General features: G+C 44.3%; 1 protein-coding gene across 1 annotated transcript in view; it reads left to right on the top strand.

Moving 5' to 3' along the window:
• Positions 1–16452, top strand: part of MTUS2 (microtubule associated scaffold protein 2) — a 486382-nt gene that overhangs the window by 280626 nt on the left and 189304 nt on the right. Inside the window, exon 4 of the mRNA XM_088460265.1 lies at positions 13337–13501. Within this exon, the coding sequence (XP_088316391.1) occupies positions 13337–13501 (165 nt within the window). The remainder of the gene's footprint in view (positions 1–13336; positions 13502–16452) is intronic.

Raw genomic sequence — 16452 nt, 5'->3', positions numbered from 1 at the left:
GGCCCGACATTTCCGGGAGAGGGTCTGGGAAGGATGGGGAGGAGTGGGGAATAGGGGAAAGATTTGGGGTGGAGTGTTGGCTGGGGGTTGGGGATAGTGGCCGGGAACGCCGTCTGGACGGACGGTGACGGCGGAGTCTTGGCTGTCCCCCTAAAATATGTCAAAGAAATTGCGTTTAGTTTATGGACAAATCCGGGCAACCAAACTAAAAAAAAAAAAAAAAAAAGCCTAATAGCAGTAGAATTAATAAATCAGAAATAGAGGGGAAACATGCACACGCAGATATGAGTACAAATAATAAATAGAACAGACAGGAAAACATGCACACGCAGATATGAGTGCAAATAATAAATAGAACAGACAGGAAAACATGCACACGCAGATATGAGTACAAATAATAAATAGAACAGACAGGAAAACATGCACACGCAGATATGAGTACAAATAATAAATAGAACAGACAGGAAAACATGCACACGCAGATATGAGTACAAATAATAAATAGAACAGACAGGAAAACATGCACACGCAGATATGAGTACAAATAATAAATAGAACAGACAGGAAAACATGCACACGCAGATATGAGTACAAATAATAAATAGAACAGACAGGAAAACATGCACACGCAGATATGAGTACAAATAATAAATAGAACAGACAGGAAAACATGCACACGCAGATATGAGTACAAATAATAAATAGAACAGACAGGAAAACATGCACACGCAGTTTGCCCCACAAACACAAACATTAAAACCACAATACATAACACTTACTTGCCAGGATCTGCATGCGAAAGCATGCCAGCAAGCGGGGCGTTCGCCGTTGCAGGTCGGACCACCTGCGCTCCAGCTGCCCGATGTTGCGGCGTGAGCCGAAGGACCACAGGCGGGACCGTGCCTCCGCATACGCGGAGCGCTTCTGCCGGTTGGTCATGGGTTGAGGCTGGCTGGTGATCCGGCGATCCATGACCTCCGTAAGCACCAGCAGCTCGCGCCTGGTGAATGCGGAGGCTCTCATGATGGCAATGGTGTTTTTCTTAAAAATCATTTTTGATAAAGTGTGTAAAAATTTTCTGATTGGCTAATGTATTTTGGAAATTAACAGGAGCAATTTTATTGGTTAGTGTATGAGTCATGTGTTCGACAGGGCCAGAAATCTCTGGAGAGTTAGGATAGGCTTGATGCAGTGACATGCGTAAGCAAATTTAAATAAAGAAATGAACCCAGGGAAATATGCGGGGATCCACAGCAATAGTACAATTGTTTAATTGTGGTTCACATGTTTTTTGAACAATAAAAGCGAATGTTTCATCCGTACGTATTCTGCGGGTAAACACAAACACGGACAAGAGTAAAGTTTCTTGCATTGTGTTGAAAAAAACAAACAATTAAGCTAATTGATACATTGATTGGCATGATACGATTGATGGAGGTAGGCAGAATAAAGGAGCAGGTAATCGACATCTGACAAGGCCACTTCCTGTTTATACTTGTGCGTGCGTTCCTTTCAAGCCATTTCGGGGATGTACGCTCGCTATTTCGTACGCTCGTTAGTTAGAGGAGGGGTCGTCAGAGTTTTGGGAGGAATTTTAGATGCGAACGAAAATACGAGCGAGCCATTGAATTTAAATATTTTTGTACGTACGCCTAACGTACGTGCGCCCGCTTGCGAGTGGGTCTGAATGAGGGCCAATGTCCCCAAAGTGCTCTGGCAATGCTAGAACTCTGTGGCCACCACCATTTTTCCTTACACCCCATAGACGTACTCAGGAAAACGGGTGATGTTGGGGTACCAAATGTGACCGAAAAGAGACTCACATCGCGGAGAATAGAATATCTTTGTATATTTTTCAAAACATTATAGAGAACAATGTGAATTTAAAGCAAAATATTGTTTTTGCAGTGTGTATTAATTAAAAAGAGAGAAGAAAATGTGAGATTAATAAAACAGTAAAAGACTGTGCTACTTCTTATTGCTATTATTATTATTATTATTATTATTATTATTATTATTATTATTATTGCTATTATTATTTTTATTATTATTATTTTTCACTGTGCCTTGAACTCATATCTACCCCTATTATCCACATAATACAACCTTTATCACCACTCATGTGGGATAGATTGCTGCCCCAAGCTATGCTTCTCTAGCTTCAGCTTGATAATATTCTGCAAATAAATAGCTCAGCTGGATGCCCACAATACCTGGAGTAAAGTCGGGAGGAGAGGATAATAAAGGAATCCAAATGTAAATGTAATGTGTACCATTATTCATGTAGGATGTCTTCATTCTAAAACTGGATAAAATATAGTATGATTTCACATGGAACGCCTTCATTATTAGAATTCTGGTCCTATCTTTGCCTCTTTTATTCCCAATAAAACATAAACACATACAGTACATATGCACAATATATTGCATAAAATCAGTGCTAGGGAATTCAGCAGCTAAAACTCCAATTTCTTCACTAGTATGAAATACATATCCCAATATTATGGGTACAATGCATCATATCCCCCCCTCCATCTCCGGTGACCATTTCCAGTGACCAGCTTAAGGTATAGGTATCACCAGCTTAAGGTATAGGTATCACCAACATATATGTCACTGTATCAAGAGATTTCATGACACATTATTACTGTATATAATAGTAACACTATTTCCACTGCCACGTAACTAAATTACATTCCACACTCTGTAATCCCTTGCTACTGACACGTTTACTCTATCACTGTTATCAGTGTCGCAATATTGTTACACTATCTAAGGTATCTGGCTCACTACATACAGTACTTCCCAACCAGCGGTGGCTGCAGAGGTGGGGCTGCAGAACAGTTCAAAAGTCAAATAGGGGAGCCACACCAACTGCCACCCCAAGCGCTGCCAAACATCGCCTGCCGGGACTCACTGGCAGTTGGTGTAGCTCCCCTATTTGAATTTTGGACTATGCTGTAGCCCCACCTCTGGAGCCGCCACTGCTCCCAACTGTCCAGATTTTGGTGGAACAATCTAAATTTGAGGGGTCAGTCTAGTATGAGGACCTTTTAGAGCAACAGTAAATCGTGGCCACACTCACACTAATGGGGCACAGTAATGAACAGGTGCGGGGAGGGGAGGTGGCTAAGGTGCAGATTAGAACTATATCTTTGCAGTCTTCCCTTTCTCTCTTCTCTCAGTGAAACGAGTCAGGGTAACCCATAGAGAATACACCATTGCTTCTTGTCATAGGGAGGGTTGGCTTGTCTTATGAAGCATCAAATAACGATCACAAAATTCTGAGACTACTGTAGCAGCAGCAACAATAGACTACGGGCCTGATTCAGGTAAATTGCAACTGCAATTACGCACGCTATCGGCTGATTGTTGCGTTCTGCGCATGTGTATGCATCGCAGTGTGCAAACCAGCCACTGCAGTGACTACACAGACCCATCGCAGAGTGATTGACAGGAAGCACCATTTGTGAGAGGTGACGCCAGTGCATTTGAACGCCTTTGTAGGGGCGTGCATAAATTAGGCATTGTGATGGCTTACACAGCCTGTGCCTGCATACCGGAAGGTTAGCAGTTTCTGACATTGTGCAAGTGTGCGTAAGGCTCTGATGGTACTTTATGTTACCGATGGTTTCGCAGTCTTGCACAGTATTACGGATGTGTGTAAGGTAAGGTGGGCGTCCTTATGTTGTGCTGCGACGGCATAGCGATCACATTGGATTATCGCATCATCGCAGTCAGACTGCGTGCGTAATCGCAGCCACGACCACAGGTGCGATCCAACCTGAATCAGCCCCTATGTTCATTTGCATAACCGTACTGTAGAGGAGCAGCAAAAATGCCTACACATATGTCCATACTGTATGTATATTTCTGGGTATCATTGACTTGCAAAATCTAAATATTACGGCATACATTTATTAAAGCAGGTGCGCCAGGACAGGGCTTCCAAAAAACATATTACTTAGCTTGTGGGTTTGGTCCCAGCGCGTGGACTGTGCCTGCCTGGCCCTTCGCCTGCACATGCGTCACTTCCTCAGATCCCTTTCCAAAAACAAATAACAGCCACGTTTCACCAAATGTGCCCCCCCCCCAGCAGCTAAACCCACCTTCCTATGGCGAAGGTGTAATAACGCACAACGATGATGTTGACTATCAGCAGCACTATCTAGCTGATTCTTATTGTCAGATTGCGTATTGATCCCTCCAGGTGATGGATCATTAGCATCTTCTCTATATTATATCAAGCTGCGGCCGTCTATTAGCATTTCTTAATAACCATTTCCAGTTGGACTACTGCAGGAAAAAGTACATTTCCCATTTATTTTTCTAAAGAGTAAAACAGCAAATGTTTTTGTGAAATTTAATATAAATTGTATTTTCGATTTGTGTTTGTATTTAATTATATTGAAAATGTGACTTTTGCATTTAGTGATAACTATCAAGACAATATTCTCTGTTAAGTATATGACCATGTAATATTGTGTATAATAGAGTAATTACAATTTCCATTTACTACTAACTCCACATTGTCAAGCTGCATCTGTACGCTACAGTGGAGTGTGCACACTTGTGTTCCTACCCTATGTGTGTTTATGACCAGGATGCAGTTTGAGGTGTTGCTAGTTGAATATTTCTTTGTTTTGTTTTTTTACTTGAGTAAAAATGAGGATGTACCAAAGCTATAAACACTGAAGGTGGCCTCATCATGTAGGGGAAATGGGGCTTGGCTAAAACTCTGGGACATGCGTAGTGCTGAAGTGAGCCATGCTCTCCCTTATCTGCTTCTGATCCCCCTTCAACATCTTTGCTGCTAAAAAGCTCCTCTCGGCGCGCCAGGTCCTGCGAGACACTGCTAGCGCCAGGCGTCTTTTCTGCTTCTTTTTGGCAAAAATGCGTCTTAGACACGATGCGATGTGGCTAGGATGCACCAGCAGACTGTGCTGATTAATTTGATATGCCACACTTATAGCTGTATATATGTGTGGGACTGAGTCTCTGAACGTGCTACAATGTAGCAGCCGCAACCTTTTTCATTCCAAGTTCTGTTGTGATTCATATACAGACTCAGGAGCACGCAGATATGCAAGTGTCACATATCACATTAATCAGCACAGTCTGCTGGTGGGCCCTTGTCGCATTGCGACTTAGACGCATTTTCAGCAAAAAAAGACGCCCAACGCTAGCAGAGGTGCACGGGACCTGGCAGCTCACTCACGCCAGGGTAGACACGCTGCGTGGCGTATTGAGGCGTCTGAGGACACATCTGTATCATCTGTTACCTACTGCAATCCCAGTGACATCTGTTCACTGCTTATCTAGTATGGAGACCATCAGTCAACAGACATATCTCCCCAGATGCCCAGCTATCAGGACAATGTAGTATCAGATAATGACAGTAGGACAAAACCCTCAAATTGGGACTGTCCCACTGAAATTGGGATGGTTGGGAGGTATGTGAGTTTTTTCCCATGTCTACATGAGTCCCCAATACTATTACCAAAAGGTGTAGAAAAATATTTTACGCCTCAACTTGCAATGATGTAACTTTGCACTGTTATATATTATATTATAAACTAGCAGCAAGATTACTTTGAAATGAAAAAAGTAAACATTGCTTTGGCTCCCTCCATGATAAGGCCCAACGTATCTCTTCTTTCCAATTGAAGCGGCAACAAAACAACATTAATTTTCTTGGAGTTTATGGAACTACCTCCATGACGCTTTATACAAGAAGAATATCCCCCGCTCCTGAGTAGGATAGCCAGGAAAATGGCTTTAACATTATGGCTGCATAAGATCATCACTTTCAGACTCTCCCATTCTCTGTCCTACACTAAGGATCTCATTCAGACTAAAGTTGGGTACACAGTATATGATCCATCGTACAATATATCGCTCTGTTGCAGATCGGAACGATATATCGTGCAGTGTGTACGGCCGATCCGTCATTTGCGATTGACGTTCATTGCATCGTCCCATCTGCTGTGCTGCACAACAGATGGGACAATGCAATGAAGGACGCCGTGGTGCTACAAGCAGCATGGAACGTTACATCGCCTTGCCTTACACTGGATCGTGCAATGTGTACGGCGCGTGCAACTGTTACATTGTTCTGTTCCGTCGCTTGGTACATACAGTGTATAGCTTTATACACAATTGTGTCTAAGTGCTAATATAAAGGCTGACTCTGAATCTGGTGGATCTCTGGGCCCAGAAGCAAAGTTTTATCATACAGCGCAGATGCAGATTTATGTCTTTTTGTGCATCTCCATTCGGTGCCGGACTGAACTTGGCCAGAGCTATCTTTCCGCGAAATGGGCGTATTGGGGCGGAACCTGGGAGGTGACTACATGATCGCACGGAATTGTTCAGACTTGAGGCAGTGTCTTTGGCGTGTTGTTGGGCATGTAGCTTGAGTTCTGTGCGATTCTGAGCCGTGCATACAAGGAAGGGAAGCCAGTTTCTGATGGATCTCTTTCATCAGACATGAGGATGGTGCACGTGCTGATACTAATGATGAGTTGTGACCGCTGGCGTGAAATCAGTGGGTGACACTGCTTCCCGCTTACAGACTCACAAATTCTCCTATTAGCCCTATGGAATCTCACATCACCATAAGATATTAAAACAAACTTCCGCGACTACCTGCAAATATAGCCAATTTGTGTTCAAATCACAATCAGCCACAAAATGTGCACAGTGAACGTCAGATGCAGATTGTCTAACCCTGCAAATAACTGACACACCAGGAATACGTAGGAGGTGTGGATTCAATCTGAGTACAAAAGATCCTCAACAAACACTGTGCCTGATTCAGAGCCGCTCGTAAGCGCCGCTTGTTCGCTCCGGGCGATGTTCGCACATCTGCGCATGCGTATGGGTTGTAATAATGCGCATGCGCCAACCAGTCAGTGCGGTCGGAAATCGTGTGCTCGCAAAATAGCGAATGCCTGCTAATTTGAGTGACAGGATGAGGCGTTTGAGGGTGGTAACAGGGGAAGGTGCTTGAAAACGGGGAGGGGAGATCTGAACGCAGGCGTGCCAAACGGTCAAAACGGGCGTTTAAAGGGTGTGCATAATTAACAAAGCAGCGTCATCGACCACGTCACTTGGTTATCTTTTAGTCTGAATTACTCGCATGATTGCGGTCGGAAAATGCTACCACAAGAATAGCGAGCAGTTCATACGCCTTTCGATGTACTCGATTAATCTAATAAATAGCGGACATGACGTATGATGCGAGCGGCCAGGGGGCGTCTTTACAAAATAGCGAGCGCATGTTTCGTTCGCTCGTTCAGACATAGAGGCATCAACAGACCGCAAAGAGCAAGCGCTCTATTTAAATATCCGGACCCTTTTTCTGAACGAGCGAGCGCAAATAGCGTCCGGGTCTGATCAGGCCCACAGTACACAATTCATATACGTTACAGTACGGAAAGTGTAGATAATAAGTACCAAAGTCACTTGGTGCATGCTCAATGCAACATTAACATGATGCAAATATAAAATGACCCACTCCTCCCAACTTTGTAGAAAGGGAAATCAGGACACAGATTTGCAAAGGGGGCATGGCCTCAGGGCAAGGGATGTGGCCTCACGGGAAATGCTGTACACTCAAGCCACTTCCACATTTTCGTCATGCTGGGGGCATGTCAAGGGTTTTGGGAACTGCTGGCCATGCCCCCAGTCAATCTCTCCAGTGAATAATAGACGTCATGTGCATGGCATCTACAGACCCTCCAACATGACCCCTCCCATCAGGTACAAAATGCTTTGCTCCTGGATTCCTCTCTTAATTTAAGATTGTCGTCACCTGTGTTGAAACAACGTTCTTATCAATTAACTAGTTGGACAAAGGTGACGGCAATCATAAAGACAGAAGTCCAAGAGCAGAGCAGTTCATACCTGATGGAAGGGGTCATGTTGGAGGGTCATCATTGATCTCCTTAGCAGAGCAGTGGAGGAGACGGGGTCTCAAAACCTCCCCACTCAGCAGGATACCGCTGCCCACGGCCCCGACAAATCGGACTGCCCTGCCAAAATAAGGACATATGTGAGGTATGAATTACCTACTACCTATATGATAGGCCCAGGGGCGTATCTATAATGGGTGCAGGGTGTGCGGGGAACACGGGCCCCTGGGTCCAGGGGGACCCCGCACCGCACACCCTGCACCCATAATAAAACTTACCTCTCCAGCGCGGGCGTCCGGCGCTGTAAAACAACTGGAAAATGGCCACGGCGGACATTTTCCCATCGTTTGTGCATGTGCAGTACATGGAAAATGGCCGCCGCGCCATTTTCACGGTTACCTGTGCATACACTATAGACTCTGGGCACATTCTAGTGCCCAGAGTCTTTAACTCCGGTGCTGGCCGCGCACAGATCAGTGCGCTGCAGGCCGCCGGGCGAAGAGGAGGGGGCCCGTGCCGGAGACTGCACACGGGCCCCCTCCTTTTTAGAAACGCCCCTGGATAGGCCTGATCTCTTTAGCATCTTAGCTTTTCAAAGACAGTCGCCCCTTTCACACTGGTCCTGCCTTCAAAACAGCCAGCGAAGCTAAAATCCTTACCCTAAATATTATCACCTGGATATACTGCCATCGCCTGCTCCGTGTCTTCCCCATCCCTTCCAAGCCTCCCCATCTCCCTTTTTCTTATGACGTGACACTGTTATATTTTGTTTCCTCTTTCTATGTTTTTATATTTTAATTACAATTTGGACGGTGTAATTGATGTGCTTTTTGTGTTTTCCATTGTTTTCACTTTTTGTATGTGTCCTCCCAAATTGATAAAGTTTTTATTAAAAAAAAAAAGCACAAAAAAAAACATTTTCTTCCTCCTTTAGCCAAGTGTCTCCCAGTATGCCACCATTATTGAGATTTGCTACTTGCCCACTGATATTGACAGGAACTAACAGACTATTAATTAAAAAGAGTGGACATTTTCATCAGTCGTTGTCAGTGAGAGGCCATTAACCTGTAAATGAACTTGAAGAAGAATGTTACATCCTCCTTTTTAATTATCAGTAATCTCTCCCCAGAGAGGGAAGGAATAAGGTTTACCAACACGGATGTGAAAAACATATGAAAGCAAACAAATGACACTCAGGGGTCTATTTACTAAGCACAGCCTGTGACATGGCAGTTGGGAGCTGATTGGCTGGTACCTTATCACTTTTCACTCTGTCTCCTAAAACTGCTTAGTAAATAGACCCCTCAGCCAGGTCAGTGACTGACTGACTTAGGTGTAATGTGTAAAGGATGAAACATTTTTACCTTAGTGAATAAAATACGGACATGTTTGTTTCCACTCAAGCATTGCTTATTTACATATGTCTAGCCTATGTCAGTGTTTTTAAGAACTTTTTATACTGATATGTAATGGGTTTTTTTGTTTAGTGCATCTTTAGATCAGGGTTGTTATGGGATGCAGCAGTAAATCATGGTATTGTTTTTATTTATTCTTATTTTTTATAATATTTTCATTGAACAAGAGTGATACACAGCACTTCTTGGTATATCAACGACGTGACATAGGGAAAACAAATAATCTAATAAAATGAAATACAAATATCTCACATAAGAATCGGGATCATACAGTGACATATCATGGAATACAACATGATGGTATTGTATTTATCAATAAAATTATGACAAATAGCTTGGGGGAACATTAACATTTTAAACATGCACAAGACCTTAATGACGTTTAATAAGAAAAGTTAATGGATATTATGGCCAGCATACAGAGCAAAGGAGTTAGTACTAAAAAGTGCATATTTGTGCACCCATAGGAGTAAATATACTAAGATTCAAGTTTGGTCGATTTAGCATCCTCTGGAGAGTTTGGACATTTTCTTCCACTCGCAAATTTACTAATGTCAAACTCGGGAGAGAAATCTCCTTTGCTACAGGAAAATACTGGACAGTTAGAAAACTCTCTTCACTTTCACCATCGGCCAAATTTTAACTAGTAACTTTTCACTAGTGAAGAAAGGATTTGGGAATTCACCAAGATGAGAGTTTCTAAAATCTCATTAGAACGGATAAAACTCCTGTCCAAATTCGTGAAATCAATTCACTTGCCTGTGAGCTGCAGAGTTCAGCAGAAACATACACAGATCAGTGTAATCCGTGTATGTTTCTACCTGTAAATAGTAAATGAAGGGTTAATTTAAAAAAAATAAATATATGACATGGGGTCCCCCGCCAAAAGCATAACCAGCCCCAGGCTGCTCAGCCAGTCCTGGTTCCTAAAATGACAGGGAAAAAAACGTGTAGGGTTCCCCCGTAATTTAGGAACCAGCCCCTGGCTGCAGGGCCAGTGCTGGTTTTAAATATAGGGAAAAAAAATATAATTTTAATATTTAAAACCAGCAACGGACCCAAACCGTACGGGGTGTAATGCCACAGCCAGGGGACCCTATCACCGGGTCTCCCCAGCCAAAGCATTCATACCCCAAGCCGGTCAGCCCAAGCCGGGGATCTCAAGGGAGGTGGGGACCTCCCCAAGAAGGGCCCCCCCCTCTCCTGAAACCCCAGGTTTAGTCTGAAGCCCAGGGCTCTTCCCCACACCCCTGGGCTGTGGGTGCAGGGGTAATAATGGGGGAAATAGTTCAAAACTATTGTATTTTACAGTGGAACTACAGGTGCTAGCATACCTGTCCTTTTGCACTTGTGGAACTACAAGTGCCAGCAGGCGGCCAGCACCCGAACCCCCACTGTAAAATAAATAGTTAAATAACCACAATACACACACTGTATACAGTATAACTTTAATACATACACCTATCCCACTCACAAATACTTACCTGCTACCAGCTGTTCACGTCCACTTCTCCCGTAGAATCCACTGGGAGTACCTGGAATAAAGATCTCATACTCACCTACATCCTGGCGCTGGTCTCTGTAGCATCCCCGGCTCCTGACTGCTCAGTGTGAAGTGTCAGGAGCCGGCAGCCAATCAGCGGCCGCTGTACAGTTTGCAGCCGCTGATTGGCTGCCGGCCCCTGACAGTTCACACTGAGCAGTCAGGAGCTGGTTAGCAGTGTACGTGGTCACACACATATACCGCTAAGGTAAGTGTCTGGTCTGGATCACTCGGGGATGCTACGGAGACCAGCACCAAGATGTAGGTGAGTATGGGATCTTTATTACAGATACTCCCAGTGGATTCTACGGGAGAAGTGAACGTAAACAGCTGGTAGTAGGCAAGTATGTATGAGTGGGATAGGTATATGTATTAAAGTTATACTGCATACAGTGTGTGTACTGTGGTTATTTAACTATTATTTTACAGTGGGGGTATGGGTGCCGGCTGCCTGCTGGCACTTGTAGTTCCACAAGTGCAAAAGGGCAGGCATGCTGGCACCTATAGTTCTACTGTAAAATACAATAGTTTTGAACTAATTCCCCCATTATTACCCCTGTACCCACAGCCCAGGGGTGCGAGGAAGAGCCCCGGGCTTTAGACTAAATCTGGGGTTTTGGGAGAGGGGGGGGACCCCTTCTTGGGAGGGTCCCCACCTCCCCTGAGATCACTGGCTTGGCCTGACTGGCCTGGGGTTGTGAATGCTTTGGCCGTGGAGTCCCAGTGATCCTGGCTGTGGCATTACTCCCTGGTCGGTTTGGGTCCTGTGCTGGTTTTAAATATAGGGGGTACCCGTACACTTTTTTTTCCCCTATATTTAAAACCAGGACTGGCCCTGCAGCCAGGTGCTGTTTCCTAAATTACGGTGGAACACTACTCGTTTTTTTTTTCTTAATTTATTGGCACCAGGACTGGCTGAGCAGTCCGGGGCTGGTTATGCTTTTGGAGGGGGACCCTACATCATTTTTTTTTTTTTTTATAAATTAACCCTTCATTTACTATTTACAGGCAGAAACATACATGGATTACACTGATCTGTGTATGTTTCTGGCAAACTCCGCAGCTCACAGGCAAGTGAATTGATTTCACAAAATTTTACAGGAGTTTTATCTGTTCTCATGAGAGTTTAGAAACTCTCATCTTGGTAAATTCCTAAATCCTTTCTTCACTAGTGAAAAGTTACTCGAGTTTGGCCGATGGTGAAAGTGAAGAGAGTTTGCTAATGCTCCAGAATTTTCCCGTAGCAAAGGAGATTTCTCTCCCGAGTTTGTCATTAGTAAATTTGCGGGTGGAAAAAAATGTCCAAACTCTCCAGAGATTGCAAACTCGAGCAAACTTGAATCTTCGGAAATTTACCCCTTAAAGTGGGGAATTCTATTATTGGTGATGTGCGACTATGTACAGCTCTGAGAATTACAGTATGTGCTACATCGCTCATATTTGTGTGTGTGTGCATCTCTTATATATAGAACATAGAATAGAGGAAATGGTCTAATAAGAAGTGGGGCTATATATATATATATATATATATGTGTGTGTGTATATATATATATATATATATAGCCCCACTTCTTATTAGGCCAATTCCTCTGTTCTGTGTGTTCTTAGAAATGCACTCTTAGGGGATGATTAAGAGAAGAGCCCACAGCTGCGTCTGTTGGTGTACAGCCGTGCATCCAAATGTGCAAGGACTGGGACGCCCACTTGCTGCGTCTATACACGCAGTAACACCGATTGGTGCTTCCTTAGACACCACCATCAGTTGCATCATTGAAACTTACACCAGTCCAGGGGCGTCTTAAGAGAGGAGGGGGCCCGTGTGCACTCCCCATGCGGGGTCCCCTCCTCTCACCCCGGTGGCCGGCAGCTGACTGACGCGGCTAGCCAGCCACCGGAGCCTTAGTAGACTCCGGGCACTAGAATGTGCCCGGAGTCTACTGCGCATGCGCAGAATGCCGGAAAATGGGCGCGGTGGCCATTTTCCGGTGTTCTGAGCAGCGCAGACACCCGATGTGGGACAACGGACAGGTAAGTCTAACATAATATGGGTTCAGGGTGTGCGGTGCAGGGCCCCCCCTGGACCCGGGGGCCCGTGTGCCCCGCACACACTGCACCCATTATAGATACACCACTGCACCAGTCCTGTAATAGATGCAGTTTCTCCGTGCAAGTATGGCCTCCTGTGTTAGCTTTTCAGCACCTATGTACACAACCACTCTCACCGACACGTCCGCCGTGTTTCAGCTTTTTGGCTATTGGAAAAAGGGAATGCCAGGGTATCTCTCAGTAGTGGTTCATTGCCTGTGTCCTTCTGCAAAGCTGTCATTCTTCCGAATATTCCTCTCCTAATGTCCTGTAATAAAATATGTTATATTGTTGTTGTGATACTTCAAATCTTATACACTATATAGTCTGATTTTTTAGTTATAATAATTACAAATGTGCACTGTTTTCATTTCCAGCTAGTACAAGCTTCACAAATGAAGAGCATCCGACTCAAAATACAGTCTTACCATCAAAGGAAATCCCCAAGGGTACGACTAGGACAATACTGGAAGTGTGTAGCAGCACAAACGCGCCCCGCAGGAGTTTACTTCCAGCAAAGAAAACAAGCACATCACCTGCTGGTAAGCAATTCCACTCCAGATAACATCCCTGCCATGCCTGCCATACCTGCCATCCCTGCCATGCCTCTCCATCTGCATTATCCCACTAGGGAGAAAACTATTTCTCATTATGTTAAATGAATCCATTTTTTTTTTGCCTGTTTTTTAAAATAGCAAAAAAAAAAGACCTTCAGTCTGTCTCCTGGGATTTTGATGCCTAGAAAGTAATGCAGGTGTCAGATAGATACAAAAATGTAAACTGGGGATACCGTGTGATATTCATAGAAATAGAGCATTGATCTTCGTTATTCTGCACTGTATAGCCAACACATTTCCCTACGAAAATCACAATAATGTATCGTTAGAACAAATATTCATTATTCAGTATTTGTATGAGTCACTGAATTCTGACTGCAAATCAGGCTTGAAATGTAAGTATGTATTAAGTGAAATAAAAATTGTTACAGAAAGAATATTCACTTATATCTGCATAATTCTAAATACAAAAAAAATCGTTCTGGTTGTTGTTCTCCGCTGTTCAATATTAACCAACAATACAATGTAATATATAGATTGACCCTTCCTGCTTTTCTTTTCTTTCCAAAACCTTTAATATCCTTCCAAATTTACTGCCCAATCATGTGTCGTATTTGGCTATGTTTCTGTTACACCCACACCCCCTTACACTATGTAAGATGTGTATAAGGCACGCTGCTATGTTTATTAATGTAGTCGTGTCTATGACTTTATGCTATTGCTAGTAAACACCCTTCCCCTGGTGTACAAGTGTGCGTCTGACGGTGCAAGGACTGGGATGTCCACTTTACGCTTATTTACACACAACTATCTTGCATCAGCCCCACGCTAGGTGCAGAACCCCTGTCCGAGTATGGCCGCAGCATTCCCATAACACGCCCATAAGACAGTGGGTCTGAATAGCCACCTCCCAGTCACTGCCAAGGAATGCCCAATACAATTCCAATACATTGCTGAGACCATGCATCTTATTTGCTACTGTGACTCCGTGGGCACACACCGCGGGATGCATGCGCTGTGCAACATTTGATTTAATAGTTGAAAAACATTGACCATCTACGCGAATATCGGCATTAGATCTGACTCAGAATTAGGCCCTTAGGGATTGATTTGATCTGCGGATCGATGCCAACAAGGCCCACGATCTAGTGCCCGCATATGCCACAAGATATTTTTCTACACAGCCAGATGGGGCTGCAAAAAAACCCCAACTGTGTGCCGTTGCTGATGTTTACAAGCCGTTGCAAGGGCACATCACGAGCATCGCCCGCTATTGCATCGACCCCATTGTGTGTTTCCATATGGACATGCAATCCCAAAGAAGGTCACACAGAAGTCCTGAGTTGTGCTGCCATATTGCATGCTTAGAAATAAATGCAAATAACCACCTGTTCTCAAAGAAATCCGCATAAATGCGACCGCATCGCCCCATCTCTCCGTTGTGGACTTATGACAGCCCTATCCTACAGTAGGTACAAGAGATCCAGCTGAAATTAGCGAGATCTCTGCTTACGCTCACCTCTGAATAGTCTGCAATTCTGACTACATGACATGATGACTCAGGGTTGCATAAAAATCAGATTTAAAAAAAAAAAAAAAAAACCATAAAAAATGGATTTATTTGATTTAAATCAGATTTTTTGGATTTAAATAGGATTTTTTATTTAAAATTTTTTTAAGTAAACGTTTTACATTTTTAGACGTTTATTTAAAAAAAAATGTAAATCCTATTTAAATCTAATAAATACTTTTTTAATTGTTTATTTATTTAAAAAAAAATCCAATTTTATGCAACCCTGCATGACGTGCCCATTATCTAATTGTTGTACACATGAAATCCCAGTTTAACCCTCACACAGGGCCAGATTTAGGGAAGGGCACCTGGCGCAAGTGCCCCAGGCCGCCCAATCTGGTTGGGCCACCCACAAGTGTGCCAACTCCTGCACGTAGCATTACGTGCAGAACTCAGCTCCTGACACATTGAGGGAGCCAGCACTGCACACAGACTGGTCCCCGGGGGCAGTCCACACTCCGGGGGCAGCCCGGCTTTGCCACGCGCACTACAATCCTATCCGCACAGGGTGTCACCACGGGGAGGGACGCCACTGCCACTCACCACAGAATGGATCTTCAACACTGCTCTGATCCGCAGCCACTGACAGCCGTCATACTTATGGCGCCACAGAGCAGTGGTAGGCTGCCGGTGACTGTCCAATGGGATACAATGTGGCAGCCTGCAACTGAACAGGCTCTCAGTGTAATCAAACTCACTGGCCGCGGCACAGGCTGCTGGAAAGGAGATGGTGGGCCTGTATCAACCACCCAATTTAAGTTAGTAAGCAGCATTGCAGCCGCCTGTTTGATGGCTCCCCTCCATCTACCCCAGTGTCTCTCTGCTTCATATATTGTGTGCTGCTGTTGATGGGAGAGGGAGACTGGGTTACCAGTGCGGCCGCAGAGCACAAAGATCGAGTTGGCCTGAAAGTGTGTTATAGCAACGGGGTGGGACACCTAGACCTTCCAGCTGTGCAGCCTCAGTCCAAGGAGACAGGAATTGCGCTGAGCCCTTATTGGAGCTCAACAAATGCTCCACTGACCTCTTCTAAAGAAGAGCTGACCTGACAAGGTAAAATAATGAATGTAAGTTTTCAGGACATGGTGGGGGCACAACTATGTGTATGTGTGTGGTTGTGTCTTTAGGTTTAGTGATAGCCTACCCTCTGTTACAGAGGATTACAGATGTTACAAGTCAAGCTGGTTCAGTGACTTGATTAAAAGACATTTGGACCTGATTCCGTACTGCTTAACTGTGCATGCGTCCTGATGGTTACCCCATGGGGACGCAGAGAGTGTGGATTTTAGTGGGCATTCCTGGGAGTTAACGGGGGTGGCTAGGCAGATACGGGTGTGTCATTGACAGTGACTGCATCTAAAGA

This window comes from Taudactylus pleione, unplaced genomic scaffold (genome assembly GCF_031769625.1).
Source record: "Taudactylus pleione unplaced genomic scaffold, aTauple2 ptg000043l, whole genome shotgun sequence".
Taxonomy (NCBI): domain Eukaryota; kingdom Metazoa; phylum Chordata; class Amphibia; order Anura; family Myobatrachidae; genus Taudactylus; species Taudactylus pleione.
The sequence above is the reverse complement of the archived record's forward strand: the minus strand, read 5'-3'. Positions and strand labels throughout refer to the sequence as shown.